This window comes from Osmia lignaria, chromosome 3, assembly GCF_051020975.1.
Source record: "Osmia lignaria lignaria isolate PbOS001 chromosome 3, iyOsmLign1, whole genome shotgun sequence".
In the NCBI taxonomy this organism is placed as follows: Eukaryota; Metazoa; Arthropoda; class Insecta; order Hymenoptera; family Megachilidae; genus Osmia; species Osmia lignaria.
The window spans coordinates 11611615-11626617 of NC_135034.1; the positions used below are offsets into that span (position 1 = coordinate 11611615).

Sequence of the window (15003 nt, forward strand, 5' to 3'; positions counted from 1 at the left end):
TCCATCCCACCTACTACCCAGCTATCTATCCACGTTACCTACGTGACTATCCGCATCCCTATTCCTGACTTCTAAATCTAACCCTAGCTCTAACCCAACCTGCAGGCGCCCTTATACCCAGACGGCGGCGTCATGGATGGGGAGGTGTATATATATCCCCACCACGGCATCCCTCATCGAGGGGTCGTTGATCCCCCAAGGACAACGACCTTGCGTCTGCGGCAGCCAACCGTTCGAACGGTTCTGGGTTCCCGGATTTCTCGATTACCAATATCTTTCACTCGTCGCTTCTCTCTTTCTTACCAACTTCCTACTTGCACCCCAACTTTGTTCCCTTACCCCCACCAGGAACCCTCGGCAACGTCTCGCCGCGTCGCGTCGGCTCCCTTTCATTTTCCTTTCCTTTCCCATTTTCTTTCGCTCCGCTCCGAGAACGAATTTTTCTTCATCGATCGCCTATCAATGTCGGTATCACCGGGTTTCGAAATTGTCCAAAGAATCCGGGGCGAACGTCGGCGTTCGAAGCGGTTCGCGCAGGTAACAGAGATCGTCGAGCAGATCCTTCGCCGGGGTCATTGGGTTTATAGAATCATAAACGAGCGAACCGCTTTTCAAATTGTAGGAGAGTATGAAAAATTCATACGAGTCCGTCATCGATATGCATGACTCGACCCCGACCCGCATACCTCTCCCACCGTTCTTCCCTGTTTGTTGTTCCCTTTCAGTAGTCGCACGCATAGAAACATTCGTAAAACCCTCGTTGTCACATTGATCTCTTACGAACGTGCATTCAGAGAATCGTTCGATTCTCTGTAGTTCAATTTTATTCCCTTATCTTCCCGATATAACGTCCTCTTCTAAATGACCGAATTTCAAACTTGGTAAATGGAACGTCAACTGGTTGCAAAGCTCCGACACGAATTCGAACGTGACTGATACCTGGTATGTTAAAACATAGCCATAGTTCTCTATGTGGGTGGACGGGTGGGTGGTCAAGTACACACGTAGGAACAGAGTTGGTACACATGTACGACATATCTTCGCATACACCAGCGTGCATGATACGTACAGCGTTGGCTGTCCGGGCGCGAGTTGGGAGGCGCGGTGACGTAATCTTCGAAGGGAAGGAACAACATCGCCGTTGACCTACTAAAGACTTCACTTTTCTCTCCGTTCCTTTACAGCCCTATCTGTTCTTTTCCTTCCACGATATACGTACGATATCGTTCGAAAAATTTCAATAATTTTTCCAATTAATCGTAACCGTCCAGGTATAATATCTCCTGCTAGATACGTGCAAGATATTGTTCTAAACAGTGATAAGAGTTTCTTCGAAAGTTAGATTAGTTACGGAGTAACAGTCACGTACTGGAGGCATAGTAAAGTCTGTGAAGCGAGAAGAATAAAGGCGCGACAAGTGCTATGCCAGAGAAATACCAAAGTAGGTCCTACAGCTCTCTCCATGGACCACCCTATCGTTACGCTGCGGTGACTTCTGACGCGTGAATACGCCCTTTGTTCCTTCCTTCCCTCTCCGTTCCACGTGTTCCCTTTCATTTCTCCTCCCTCTCGTCACCCCGAGAGACGGCAGGTAAGCAGGTAGACAGGTAGCGGAGGCAAAGTCAATTTCAATTCGATTGAAAAATACCTAAACTCGTATTGTCCGGAATAGGGTAGCGTGGTTGAGCCGAGGGATTACTCGAAATAGGATTACCAAAGGCACTTTACACCATCCACGATACCTTTCCCCACCTGTTCGTTCACCGTTGAATCGAAATTCTCGTGGTATCCGAATTAGAAAATATATTCTCATCAAGTGTACGGAAAGTTAGGTCGGTTTGTTGCTGGTTAAACGTGTAAATTCGCCGAGGAAACACGGATGCCAGTGGCTATGTAGTTTCTTAGTTCGCTACGGACCAGTCGGACGTCTCCCGCTGGCTATGGCGTGTCGGGGTGGTTGCAACAGGTTGTTGCTGTACCAGCACCATTACCAGCGGCTCCCTTTGGTCCACCAGCCAACCGGACTAGCTTGGTTAGCCAACAATCATTTAGGGAATCCCCGCGATTATGGCGAGATCCGTCTGTATGCCCGGGACCGGCTGCGAAACTAGGATTAGTCGAGAATTAAGAATTACGTAATCATTTGGAGATGATCCAACGAGGTACGAGTTGCGAACGGGACAGGGATTCTACGATATCTATACATTGACGAAATTTATCATTTAATTGTAGAAGGGATGAATTTTCCTGAGAAATCAAACGTGATTTATTTTACCCTCCCAGAGACACTGGCATCAATATCGTTCCACTTTTCTCTGATATCTTCAAAAGTGATAAGAAAATATCTCTCTATCTTCTATTATCACCCTTAGGGAAGGGCATTGCCTTGGACTTAAGCAAACACGTGTGATCTCGGTTTGGTAAGCAGAAGGAGGGCAGGCAACCGCTTCGAGGAAAGACTTTCCTTAATTTGCTCCAGTTTTAGGCTGTTAGAACGGTGAAGCCGAAGGGGAACACGGAAGGATCCCTGTCGAAGCGCAACCCCACGCCGCGAACGAGTAGAGAAGCCTCCATAAAACGTCGAGAAGATGAGCAGGATGCAGTGGACGTAGCCTGACGTAATGCGGTGTGGGAGCGGCGTAGCACTGGGGAAGGGTCAATGCCCCAACAACCCTGTACAAGCGAACGAACCTGGCACCATTACTCGGAAAGCTTTCCTAAACCCCATGGACTCTGTATAAATTTCTCCGAAAAATTGGCTATTAAATACACAGATTGAATCTACGATCGGAAAATTCAAGGGACAACGGCTTCGAATAGAAGCAAGAGTAGCTATCGAAGCCATAAGAGATCTAATTCCTCTTCTATCGATTGACCAGCAGTTGCATGCAGAAACTAGAGAGAATAAAATTGAATTTCCTAATTTACACGATAGCAATGAAGTCAGTTGGACGATAAATGATGATGCTGTCAATTGAAACAACAGATAACATCAATCTATGAACAAGCAAAGCGTTATCGGTCTCGCGTAAACATTATAGGAATAATTCTTCAGAGACAAGGAATACATCCTATCTTTCTATGATGTTCTCCGTTCTAGGCTTGATTCTATGGTGGGCGTGTAACGACGAAGCCATTTACAGAGTTATTCTCCCTGTACAATCTCGAAAATTTCTTCGCCTCTCAACGAATTCTTGCCAGGTGGGCGTATATTGTAATAAAAAAAGAAGGAAGATAAAAAAAAAAAAATACGACCACTGTGAAGAAGAACGGCCGGAGAAAACTACGAATTTCGTGAAACCCCATTCCACGCGTAAGGATCGAAGGCTGAGTGAGCTCTCAGGTGATACCGTTAAACTGACTTCCGTCTGCCCACCTACCTACCTACCTACCTACTTTCGTCCTCGTACATCGTCCGGCACCGTCCGAGCCGCGTATTTCGCAATCCACGAGGAGAGAGAATATCTCGAGTCAGGGGCTCAAAATATTTGAACCAGTCTCGACCACCCACCACTCTAAATTCGTTCGACGACTAATGGCGCAAGGGGGCGATGAAATATTGCGGCAAATTGACGTCGCTTGCTGTAGCGAAGTTTGCTATTTTTTTTTTATTTTTATTAAAAATATTACCCCTGGTATTAAGGTTGATTTGAAGTTGAAGATAACTGGGATAAGTGGGTCGTTTAATTTTGGAATTGATTTTTAACGATATATCAGTGAAACGAAAAAGATTGAAGTTACACGTGCTGGCAGATTACCATAGAGGGCGTCGAGATACCAGAAGCATGTTGGTACCAGCAAGCTGGCCGATCGCGGCGACGAGAATCCAGCGTATAGAATAGGTCACACCCTCTGGGGACCATTATTGCCGAGCACTGTACGTGCACGTGACTTGTATAGGGTCGAGACAAGTGGGTTGGTGCAGTCGTTACTGTTGTCCTCGGTACCCCCTGCCCGTACAACGACCCCGCATGTACGTACTCTCCTCGCGGTGCACGCGTGCACGCATGCATGCACGTGACGGGAGGCTCGGCACGGCGAGGCGCGAGGCGTAGGTTGGTGACAATGAAAAAAAAAAAAAAAAAAAAAGAACCTTCGAATCAGAGTGAATCCCTCTTCGATTATCGTAGGGTTTGCGCATACCCTCTCCGTGTATCCGAATAACGCCGCGAGGAAATGCAGCGATTTTAAAAAGAGAAATCAACCACCTATTATGACGAGTGTATTCGCAACGATCCGTGGATCATGGAATTCTCACGAGGATAAATCGAGCATAATGCTTGTAGAAATGGCTCGCGCCAGTTTCCCTCGACTCGGCGTGAGCCGAGAGGTGAAACTAGAAAGGGTTCGACTCGGGGAGAATTTCAAAAGTCCCGCGCCGATAAACTCGTTCGACGGTTACGTGGGCGCGATGCCACGGGTTTGACGTGAGAGCGCGCGTGTTCAATCGAAATTGCGTCAGGCGAAGCGGCGGGGTCACGTGGGCTAGACGAAGCGGGACCAAGGGTCACGAGAGACAGGAAACGGTAGTATCGTGTACCGGATGTCGTAACTTCCGAGTCCTTTGGCCTCGGTGTTTCCCTTCTGTACGATACTCGTCCGACGTTGGAGACCATTTCCACCGGGGGCAGATTTCCTATCGTACGAAATTTTGAAACGCGCACGAATCAGAAGCGTTTAAGATGCACGAGTGGCTCGGCTGGTTGGCTGGCTGGCTGGCGAGCGCCCTAACGCGCCCTCCTCGAGAGATCAGCCGACCGAGTAATAGAACGAGAGAGGGATAGAGAGGGAAAATGAGTGAGAGAGAGAGAGAGAGAGAGAGAGAGAGAGAGAGAGAGAGAGAGAGAGAGAGAGAGAGAGAGAGAGAGAGAGAGTACGAGTGAGGTCGTACAGTCGAGGTTCTCTGATAAGAGGGACAGAGAGAAAGGGAGAGGGAAAGAAAGATAGAAGGAGGGAGGGAGAGAGGGAGGAAAGAAAGAAGGGAGAGAAAGGGACGGTGGCGAGAGAACGAGAGGGAGGACGCCGCGAGGGGAGGGAGGAGGGTATAGTCGTCGTGAGCTCCTTACAGTGCATTGCCTTTACGATCCCTCGAGTCCCCGTCACACCCCGTGCCCCGACAAATCGCGTACGACGTGCCTCTCATGAAGAGATCCACGAAACCAGCTTCGCCGTCGAGCGATTCGGGTCGTCGAGATTCATCGAGAGGAAGAGTTTCTGTATGCGTGACAATGAACACACGAAAGTAGCGGATACGTGTGCGAGACCGTACAGGGTATACCGCACCCCATGGACTTAGCCGATCTTCACGGAGCAAAAGAGCGCTGATCTCCTGCGCGACCACGTTCTCCTTTCGTTCCCCTCGAGAACACTGAACTCGCGTCTACCGTACAGTGGAGACTTTCACCGGTATGTTGTACGCGTTTCGAGGGTAACAAGATTATCACGTTGGCCTCACTCGATTCTCAATTTACGCTACTCCGTCCAAAACACACGCCGAGGCTCTTTATAGTAACTGTATCCGTACCGCCTTACACTTATAATTGGGTTCAAGTATCAACCATAAAACTTGTAAACGCGTTTAAATGCTCTACGGCGGAAGAAAAAAAAAGGTTCGTTAGACGATTGTAAATCATGACGAAGATACCGAGGTCTTTGGGGTACGTTCCGATATCATTGTTCAGGTATAAAGATCTGTACACCTTCGAAAATGATTTACAAGTCGAAATGGTTTATAGCATCTAAAATAGGCTCTTCGAGTAGGAACTTTCGAAACAGCCACGTTTCACAGCACACGAGCGCCTTCACAAGAGGGGAGTACAAAGATGTTCTCGTCCCCATCCCCACCATCCCCATTCGCTCTATCTTGCTCGGCACGTTTCTCATCTCGATGTCACGACAAATACGTCGCTTCCTTGTCGTCCGCATCTGATAATATATAGTTTTGATACGTACCGTATGTACGTACATGCATATATGTACCTGTTTGGTTTGTTTCCTGAAGCCGTGTTGTAGGTCGTGATAAAGAAAGTCGGCAAAGTAGGAAAAGAACGGGTTGCGCAAAAATAAAACGCTTGACTGATAAAAAAAAGGTGTGACGTCCAGTGTTAGTCAAGTGGTAGCGGTAGTACCGTAACTCGTGGATTCGTCGGTTGTCCTGTTTCACCTGTGCCTGCAGTTCACGCCGGTTCACGCCCTTCTTCTTTTGCACCGCTCTCACTAACGGTTAATCGACGTCGACCACTTCTTTTGCCGTTTCAAAGAAAATCAACTGCACTGCTATCACCATCTACCGGAAGTAGCTGGCAACTAATCTCGCTTCGCGCGGTTCTTCCCCGCTCACGCCACGCCGTTTCGAATGAATGATTCCGAACCACTCGCAAAATACGTAGCCTGAAATATTGAAATAAATTAAAATTCAAGTCTTAAATGAATTGTTTAGATGTTTAAAAAAATGGTGCTGCTAGTTGACAAAATAAAATTAAGACAGTTGTTAAAAATTCCCGTTCGATATAAAAATCCAGACCACCACTGGGTTTGTACTTCCCTAACCTTTTAACTACAATTTAATTTTATCCTTTGAAATAGTAAACATCATTTTATTTTTCTAGTCTGTACTTAAAAAGAAGAAATCACACACCGATAAAGCGTTAAAACATTTCGATGAATTCTATAGTACTGTTTATGGAAATAATTGGGAACACATACGTGCTGCATTGTTGAATGAAAGGCATAAATACGTAGCTGTTGTAAATAATTTCAGTGATACGGATATAATACGATCTGAGTTGGAGGTATGTTATTTCCGTAAAAACAGCCAAAAAATTAATAATACCTAATAACAAAAACTTATTTTAGTTACTTGGTGCAGTACACTTAAAATCTCTGTATGAAGTTCATAAAGAAAATACTGAGCGCTATAAAATTATTAAAAAATCGCAAAACTTGAATGAATCTGACAATTTCAATGAATCAGTGAGCGATTTAGTAACTAAAGCTCATTTAGCAAAACTTGAATCAGTTTATCCTGAGGATCATCCGCATTTACATGAACTGTTAAAATCAGAAGATACAAAATCTGATACAAAAGACAGTGGACCACAGGAAATAAAATTGCATTCTATAGAGCAAGAATTAAATGATGTTCAGATTGATCACAGTCGTATTATTGATTCAAATGTAAATTTGTCTCTACTCCAAGAATATGTTCCTGCAACAAAAATAAAGGGTCAGTTTGATTGGTTTTTGAAATCAAAACTAAAATGGTATACTTATATAAATTTGTGTTACAGGTTTGGATGACTGGGTTCTGGAATCAGATCAGTTCAAATTTTACACCCAAGCTCAGGATTTCAAAATAGAAGTGGTCAAAGAATCTACCATATCATTTCCAGAACATTTACATGTATATACTTTTGAAGGAGGAAACTTCACCAAATTTCCGCATCCTCCCTTAGGACCTACTGGTGTGCGAGGTCGATAATAGTTTCTTTGAATTATTATAATAAATTAACCCTTTGTGGTTGTAAGTCAAAATATACAATATTTAGGATAAGGGAGGCAGGAGAGATATATCGCAATCGGTAGAATAACCATGCAAAGGGTTAAAAATGTGCATATAATTTTCAAATTATATGTGTGTAAATATCACTAATAGAAATTCCTTTTTTATTTAGATTACTATTTATTCGATGGTGCATCTATACTTCCCGTACTAGCTCTAGATATACAGCCAGGCGATGTTGTACTCGATATGTGCGCTGCACCTGGTGGAAAAGCCTTAGCTATTATCCAGACACTCTACCCTCGTCTAATAGTCGCTAATGACAATAAGCGCGCTAGAGTAAAAAGGATAGAAGAAGCTATAGCGCAATTTCTTTCAGATATGGCTGAATCTCAAAAAATGGTAGTTGTAACAGAAAGGGATGGTAGAATTATCGATGAAAAGAATGTATATAATAAGGTGCGAATTGTAATATTTCACATTATTTGTTTAATATTTAACATCTAGATTCATCAATCTGTTTAGATTTTAGTTGATGTGCCGTGCACAACGGACAGGCATTCTTTGCATTCTAATGACAACAATATTTTTAAACCATCAAGAATAAAAGAGAGATTACAGCTACCGCAGATTCAGACTGACATATTAACGTGGGTGCATAAAATTGCGACTTTTTTTTTCATTTGATAATATTCAATTACGGACTTTATTTTTATAGAAATGCATTGAAATTGGTGACAGTAGGAGGTACAGTTGTGTATTCAACGTGTACTCTTAGCCCTATACAAAATGATGGCGTCGTACAAGTTGCATTGAAAAAAGCGTGGGAAGAGGCTGGATGTGTTATGGTCGTAAAGTAGGTACACAATATATTTTTCCAAGTAATTATTACGTTTGGTATAATATCGTATTTTCTCCTGATATATTGTATAATATTTGCAGGGATATGTCCGAGCCGTTGTTACCGTTTCAGTGTGTATATAATTTCGGTAAAATCGATTTAAAATATGGCCATATTGTTGTTCCCAGTTTAAACAATAATTGGGGTCCGATGTATTTTTGTAAAATGGTAAAAGTACGGTAAAGGTAAGTAATTAGAACTGTCTCCGCGTTTATAATATAAACATTATTGTATATATGTATAAGTTTATAGTATTTTAAATAATAATAATATTTAATATAATTTCGTAATATAAATATTTGTACTTGTTCCTGTCATTAGAATAAATAACAAAATATTTAAGAATTTTTTATGAAAATAGTTAAAATCGAAACTAGTTTTAGATTTAATAATATCATAATTCTATTATGTACAAGAAGCTAATCAGTTTGAGTATTAAAATCATACTTATTTTTTAATGTCCTCTTTTAGCGGTAACGTCTGATCGCTTGCTTCTTCATCGGTTAGTTTAGTTTTATTCCAGGGTTGTTCTTCTCCGCTTCCGAAAATAGTGTAAACTATTATTTCAATAATGTATAAACCAACAGTTACGAAAAATATGATTCTCCATGCTCCTATAGTTTGCTATTAAAAACAAAAAATATTAAACAGTTCTCTACAGTTCTGTATAGTTAATCCTGAAATAATTAACAATGAATTTTTATAAATACTCACGTTTCCATGTGTCAGTTTTCCCACAAATATCGGCACTACAAATCCAGGTATAGTGGCAACACAGTTTGTAATAGCAACGAGAGTTCCTGCAAAATTTGGGGCAATATCGATGTGATTAGCCAAGAAACCGCTATACATTCCACCGATGCAAGTTACTCCAATGGTCATTAGTACAACAGCTAGTGTTCTATTGCATCCAACATATGATACTCCTATTAAGCATATCATAGGGATCACAGATGCTGAAATAAAAATGCATTAAATAATCTCCAGTTAAATATATTTCATGTTGCAGCACACGCAGGGGTGATAGATAAGCTTACAGAGTAGCGTTGCAATTTTTCGAGAACCTGTTACCGTGATCAACCCTTTATCCTGCATAATGGCTAACGACTTGCTTAGAATCATAGTGAAGAACCACATGCATAAGAATGGCATGGAAGAGAGGCCAGCATTCTGCAAATGGAAAAATTATTTAATATCGTATGAAAAAAAAAAATTAATACCAAATCTTAAATAATAATATTCACCGAGCTCATGTCAAATTTCAATATCTGATTCATGAAGGTAGGCAATTCTATAAGCAACATGTACCACCCAAAATTACTGCAGAAATGGGCGATCAAAATTGCCATGAATGGTTTAGATCTCAATACCTGACCCCATGGGACTGGTAATTTCTGCAAAATTAAGAAACAAATGTGACATATTGAAAGATGATTGCCGAGGTTTAACGAACCTCATTGTGTTCGCCGTTATGTCCATGGTGACCTTGGGATTCAAGAATGTAATCCTTCTCTTCTTGGCTAATAAATCTGGTCTGTTCTTCAGGAGTATCCGCGATCATTATCCACCAAGCTGTACACCAGATCAAGCAGAGTAATCCTTCGATGTAAAATATCCATTTCCATTCGAAATTCGCAGCTAGTATACCCGTTAGAAGGATGGAAATCACGGTACCAAGTGCAGTTCCTATTGATAGAAAAATAATATATCTAAGGTAATTAAAATATCCACGTTCACTGTACAAGTGTAATAGAATCTAAGACATGGAAATGTTAAATATTGAAAATAAAGGGATTATTTTACCTGCATAAACAATGGAAGCAAGTACACTTCTTTCATTAGGCGGTGCCCATTTAGCAATCATAACGTGCATCGCAGGAAATGTTACCCCCTATATGAAAAACTATTATAGCAATATTATACATGGCAGTATAAAATAATTATGATTTGAGATACTGACTCCACCGATTCCTTGAATAACTCTCATCACGATGAAAAGAGAATAATGTAGTTGGGCCGCAACAGGTGATAAAATAGATGCTATTACGTTAAGGAGTACAGATCCATTCATCACCCATTTTGCAGATAACAATTCGGCCATTCTTCCACCCGGAAGCAAGGATGCCATGTACCCCCAAAAGTACGAAGATAAGATAAGACCTTGCAAAGGTTCGTTCCATATAAAAGGGCCATCCTATAAATAAATAAATTTCACATAGTCACAATGATACATTATAATTTGCAATAATTAAGGGTTGGTCCAGATGAAAATTTATTATGTACCTCGTCAACGATTTTCGTCACGTTGGAAGAATTATCATCGTGATGACATTCTTCCATTGAATTGATAATTGTATTTGTATCGTTCGATTCCAGCTGGTGCAATGTGGATGATAATTTAACAGCAGTATGATTCACCATCGCAACGATTGCCACGCTTACGTTGACTTTGAATCCATAAATGATAGCAAGTCCGATAGAACCCATGATTGCCATTAGGTATCGTATCGGAAAGACTATCCCTCCTGTTTCTGTAAATACATAAGTTCCATTCGTCTATAAATAGAATAGGGACGTTCGTCTGGAAGTAGAATCATCATTCCAAAGGGTCATGTATCCGAAGGGAAATGGTGCCACAAGGTATGAATGGTGGAGGACGTGTCGATCGACATGAAGCACAGGTGAACGTGCTTTCAGGTCCTCGACTTCTTCGTGAGGCCAACAGCCAGGGGCGGATCATTTATTAGGTCATCTTAAAAGTTCGTGCCTTTAGAAAATGTTCTTCATGGTATGTATACTTTTTTACAGGGAAAAACCCTATGTACAATTTTGAAAATTTTTCTTATTAATATTAAGTACTTGTAAAATATTTTATCTTCTCCTACAGTGAATTAATTTGAATTTGACTATTTTAACTATCATCGAATAAAAATGTGGATAATTAAACTATGAACAAATTTGTAATTGAAAGTATTTAATATTTGTTGTTATACAGGAGGAATCGAGTGTACTCAATCATCGTTTTCAATATTCAAATACAATTTTTCGAATACGTTTATTTCCAGTCGTAATATAGGTCAACAAACACATAAAACGTGGTTCCAGAATATCCTCTGTTCGCTCGCTGTCAAATAAATACCAGCCAATATACAGCGATTAAAGCGACGAAAAATTATTTCAAGATCGATCCATTAACAAAATTTATGATTAACATAATTATGTGGTGAATCATTAACGGGAAAATTGTGAATGAAATATTAGGACCAGATGCTTAGGTCTCTAAATCCATCGCCACTCTATTTTTTGAAATTAAAAGAAAAAATAATGATAACATCTGAAATAGCTAGGACAATATATATCAACGAGGAAAATATTTATAAATATTTAATAAAAGAGGAAGAATTTTCACGGTTGGTCCACCAAGTGCACGATGCCCTAGATATTTGCGTGAATTGAAACGTAAATTAGTATAAATGCATTTCAGGATGCAAACAACATCGACTATGCAATTGAACGGAATTGCATCAAGTTGCATCGCACGATGGAAACACTTCGCGAGTACATTATACCTTTCCAAATTGCATCATGCGTTTGGTCTTTCAGTTATCAGGAAAAATGAAACACACGCAACGCATTCTCTTAAGTCTAATTTTAGAACTGATTAATTCTAACATTAGAAATGAAAATACATGAACCAAATTTAACTAAAGCATCCAAAAGAACACTTGTTCCCTACGGATCTGGATCAGAGGACATTTGAAGGTCACGAGGATATTTCCGTGTAAGGAAAAATCGATTGAATTATCCGCTACAGATTTTTCTTTTTTAAAAAAGAGACACACAATTTATAATTCAAAACACATTTAAGATGACTGAATATAATTACTTACCCTTATAATTACTCTTCCCAGTCATGATTTCTCCCTCGAGTCGATGGCACAATAATTTTACGATTTTAAACCGATGAAATTTCGTAATGCACTTTCCAATGCAGTTTTAAAATGCGATGCAATAAGTATACAATCACCTGTTGACCACTGACTATAATCACTTTCAGTTGCTTTAATTTGATGAGACAATTAAATTTGAAATATGTTGTAACTTTGATAATTATTGAATTTCAGGGAATGTCGACCGAGTGTATCAAGGAAAATGATGAAAATGCTAAGATTTGTTAAGATACGACGTCTCGTCCGTGGAGCGTGGTACTCTGAAAGCGAATGCGATGCTTCAGGTCCTCCAAGGCTTTCGAAGGAACACCGGGCGTGCGCTCCTTCTATAAATGCCCTAACCCGCACGAACGCAGGCTCGAATTTACCGGCTCGAACACCTTCCCTGTGTCACATACTTCGTATTTACGTTGAAGCCGATCATCGATTCTCCCAGAAGCATTTCCGAGGAATTCGACTTTCGACGGCAAGCACGTACGCCGTGTATCGTAAAACGCCGGTAGTAGGAGGAGATAAAATTTTGAAATGAACGAAAAAGAAAAATTCTTTCATTCCGATGGTTAGCACGAGGTATTCTTAACTTTAGTAGATGGATTGTTATTGTATGAATTGTATTTTATTTAAAAAAAAAAAGAGAGAAAAGTCCAGGTGAATATTATTTCTCTCATTAATTTTTTTTACAATGTTCTATGATTGTATTTAATTTCTTTCCTGTAAAAGATATAATATATGCATACAAGATGATTATAACAAAAGCATCTCAAAACGGTGGACAAAAGTGAAGTTGCATTCACGAGGAACGTGTCGTGCAATTTACCATTCAATAAAAATTTTCGGACTGACAGAACGTCAGCAGACAAAGAACGATGACGTTCATAAATTTCAATGTATAAAGAAGTCATTTTCGGATTTTTCCTGTTGCAGATGATATAGAAACATGAGCGTGGAATCAGAATCATCTGATAAACTGGGAGAGATCTATACTTGGATCGAACAAATAACATTCTCCAAGCCGAAGAAAAATTTGGCTCGAGATTTTTCTGACGGTGGTAATGAAAGAAAGTTGATTATTATACAATCGTTAAGCTGTTAACACCTATTAAGGCTTAGTTTAATAAATTTTAGTTTTCATGGCAGAATTGTTAAAACGATATTATCCGAAATATGTGGACATACATAATTATATCCCTGGGAATAGTGTTGCAAAGAAAATAGATAATTGGTGTACATTAAATCGCAAGGTATTTTCGAAACTTGATATGAAATTAGGAAAGGATTTAATTAAACAGTTGGCTAATTCGCAACCTGGAGTGATCGAAAAGGTCTTGATCGACTTGCGGGCTAAAATTCTGAAGGACTGCAACGCTGATAGGAACTCTTTGTATTCTGAATTCGACGAAACCGCGAAGAATGGTAAGTGAAATGTTATGGTAAATCGTTGAAAAACTTTGAACAAAATATTGCTGTTTAAGACGAAGTTAAGTCGGTGCTCAATCCGGAGGAAATAGCAAATAAAACAGTACCTCGCCATGTATTTGTCCGACTTAAACAAGAACTAGAAGATAAAAATGAAGTTATTAATTCACTTCATCAGAAACTCTCTCATCTACAGTCTCTGATAAAGCTCAAAGATCAACGGATTTCCGATCTTACGTCGCAGATAATAAAATCCAGCGACTATAATTCGTCATCCGCAAATATAAGCGTTACAAATTCCAAGTATCGAAACAAAGTGTAATGGATAAATTAACGTCGAAAGAATATTATAAACAGTAATATACCCCAAAACTTTTCATTAGTGTATTTAACTTAATATGATATATCAATGAAATTCATATACTCATAAATGTTTTAAAGTTTGTAGCTGATTAGACTTGAGTCTATTATCTTGCTGACTTTTATATCACATTGTCAATAACTCAATTCTATCTTTTTTCTTCAGACTTTTTAAATTCATTGAAATCCATTGTACATGAACATAAATCTTATATTGGTGCTCTCATACTAGGTGGAGAGACTAAAATCACTCCATCACCACGAACAAAGAGCATAGAAATATTTCTCTTGGTAGTACGGTAAACTTCTTCATATGTTTCTTCATCTATTTCTACTGTAGTTACAGTCTCTTCTGCTTCCCCTAATACCATATTTAAGTGCTGATCATAAGCCTAAAGTAAAAGTTTTTTACATAGTTAATAGATCTGAAGGCTGAAAAATATGATAAACATTTATACTCCATGGTTCTAAAAAAAATATTTACATGTAATCTGCCTCGTAATTCTCGTTCATTTCTCATTTTAACATATATTCTTTCATCGAGACTTAATCTTATAAGATCCAATGGTTCCTTAACATTTATTGCTGGCACCTAAAACGAATTATGTGTTAGGTTATGATAGGTTAGGTTTATTTTCGGAGCTTCAAATAAAAAATTACCTGCTCACTTTCATCACCCATTGTATACCTAAATTCCTAATCGTTTATAAAATTATTTCTAATTTATCAGTAACCGTAAAGTAAGGATTTGAAATGTGCGCAACAATAAACGAAACGTTTACTTGTCACACAATTAAAACATTGCGCGGGGGCGCTATTTCGACGTGCGAAATGTAGTTGAAATTTTTGCCGCTAAAGGGCCCAAATTTTATGCC

At 39.8% G+C, this 15003-nt stretch overlaps 4 protein-coding genes across 5 annotated transcripts; 2 read left to right on the forward strand and 2 right to left on the reverse strand.

Annotated features, from left to right (window-relative positions):
• Window positions 1-5873: 5873 nt before the first annotated feature.
• l(2)10685 (5-methylcytosine rRNA methyltransferase l(2)10685) lies at window positions 5874-9551 on the forward strand. Its single transcript, XM_034332534.2, has 9 exons — window positions 5874-6532; window positions 6609-6791; window positions 6856-7225; window positions 7290-7472; window positions 7674-7960; window positions 8027-8151; window positions 8220-8357; window positions 8444-8587; window positions 9412-9551. The coding sequence occupies exons 1-8, from the start codon at window positions 6440-6442 to the stop codon at window positions 8583-8585; spliced, it is 1521 nt and encodes a 506-aa protein (XP_034188425.1). The 5' UTR covers window positions 5874-6439; the 3' UTR covers window positions 8586-8587; window positions 9412-9551.
• On the reverse strand, window positions 8583-12530 carry MFS3 (major facilitator superfamily transporter 3). Its single transcript, XM_034332533.2, has 10 exons — window positions 12293-12530; window positions 10686-10933; window positions 10363-10596; window positions 10206-10293; window positions 9856-10088; window positions 9647-9796; window positions 9440-9572; window positions 9117-9358; window positions 8850-9026; window positions 8583-8713 (listed from the first exon to the last, which is right to left on the reverse strand). The coding sequence occupies exons 1-9, from the start codon at window positions 12315-12317 to the stop codon at window positions 8850-8852; spliced, it is 1530 nt and encodes a 509-aa protein (XP_034188424.2). The 5' UTR covers window positions 12318-12530; the 3' UTR covers window positions 8583-8713.
• A 729-nt stretch (window positions 12531-13259) lies between these two features.
• Window positions 13260-14090, forward strand: LOC117608043 (sperm flagellar protein 1). Its single transcript, XM_034332539.2, has 3 exons — window positions 13260-13401; window positions 13478-13765; window positions 13825-14090. The coding sequence occupies exons 1-3, from the start codon at window positions 13290-13292 to the stop codon at window positions 14088-14090; spliced, it is 666 nt and encodes a 221-aa protein (XP_034188430.1). The 5' UTR covers window positions 13260-13289.
• A 247-nt stretch (window positions 14091-14337) lies between these two features.
• LSm3 (U6 snRNA-associated Sm-like protein LSm3) lies at window positions 14338-14968 on the reverse strand. 2 transcript variants are annotated; one of them, XM_034332542.2, is made up of 3 exons: window positions 14789-14968; window positions 14613-14720; window positions 14338-14520 (listed from the first exon to the last, which is right to left on the reverse strand). In XM_034332542.2, the coding sequence occupies exons 1-3, from the start codon at window positions 14807-14809 to the stop codon at window positions 14338-14340; spliced, it is 312 nt and encodes a 103-aa protein (XP_034188433.1). In that variant the 5' UTR covers window positions 14810-14968. The 2 variants fall into 2 exon arrangements, with proteins under 2 accessions (XP_034188433.1, XP_034188434.1); XM_034332543.2 differs by having other exon boundaries at window positions 14797-14967.
• Window positions 14969-15003: the final 35 nt, after the last annotated feature.

What these genes read in the sequence shown, in the direction of transcription:
- MFS3 (XM_034332533.2), bottom strand. Translation starts at nt 12,317, where the DNA reads ATGACTGGGAAGAGTAATTATAAGG. An exon ending in TGAAATTTGACATGAGCTCG is followed by an intron (nt 9,573 to 9,646) that starts GTGAATATTATT and finishes TTCCATTTGCAG; the next exon opens with AATGCTGGCCTCTCTTCCAT. An exon ending in AAAAATTGCAACGCTACTCT is followed by an intron (nt 9,359 to 9,439) that starts GTAAGCTTATCT and finishes TTTTTATTTCAG; the next exon opens with CATCTGTGATCCCTATGATA.
- LOC117608043 (XM_034332539.2), top strand. Translation starts at nt 13,290, where the DNA reads ATGAGCGTGGAATCAGAATCATCTGATAAACTGGGAGAGATCTATACT. An exon ending in TCGAGATTTTTCTGACGGTG is followed by an intron (nt 13,402 to 13,477) that starts GTAATGAAAGAA and finishes AATAAATTTTAG; the next exon opens with TTTTCATGGCAGAATTGTTA. An exon ending in CGACGAAACCGCGAAGAATG is followed by an intron (nt 13,766 to 13,824) that starts GTAAGTGAAATG and finishes TTGCTGTTTAAG; the next exon opens with ACGAAGTTAAGTCGGTGCTC.
- LSm3 (XM_034332542.2), bottom strand. Translation starts at nt 14,809, where the DNA reads ATGGGTGATGAAAGTGAGCAG. An exon ending in TGGGTGATGAAAGTGAGCAG is followed by an intron (nt 14,721 to 14,788) that starts GTAATTTTTTAT and finishes AATTCGTTTTAG; the next exon opens with GTGCCAGCAATAAATGTTAA. An exon ending in AATTACGAGGCAGATTACAT is followed by an intron (nt 14,521 to 14,612) that starts GTAAATATTTTT and finishes CTTTTACTTTAG; the next exon opens with GCTTATGATCAGCACTTAAA.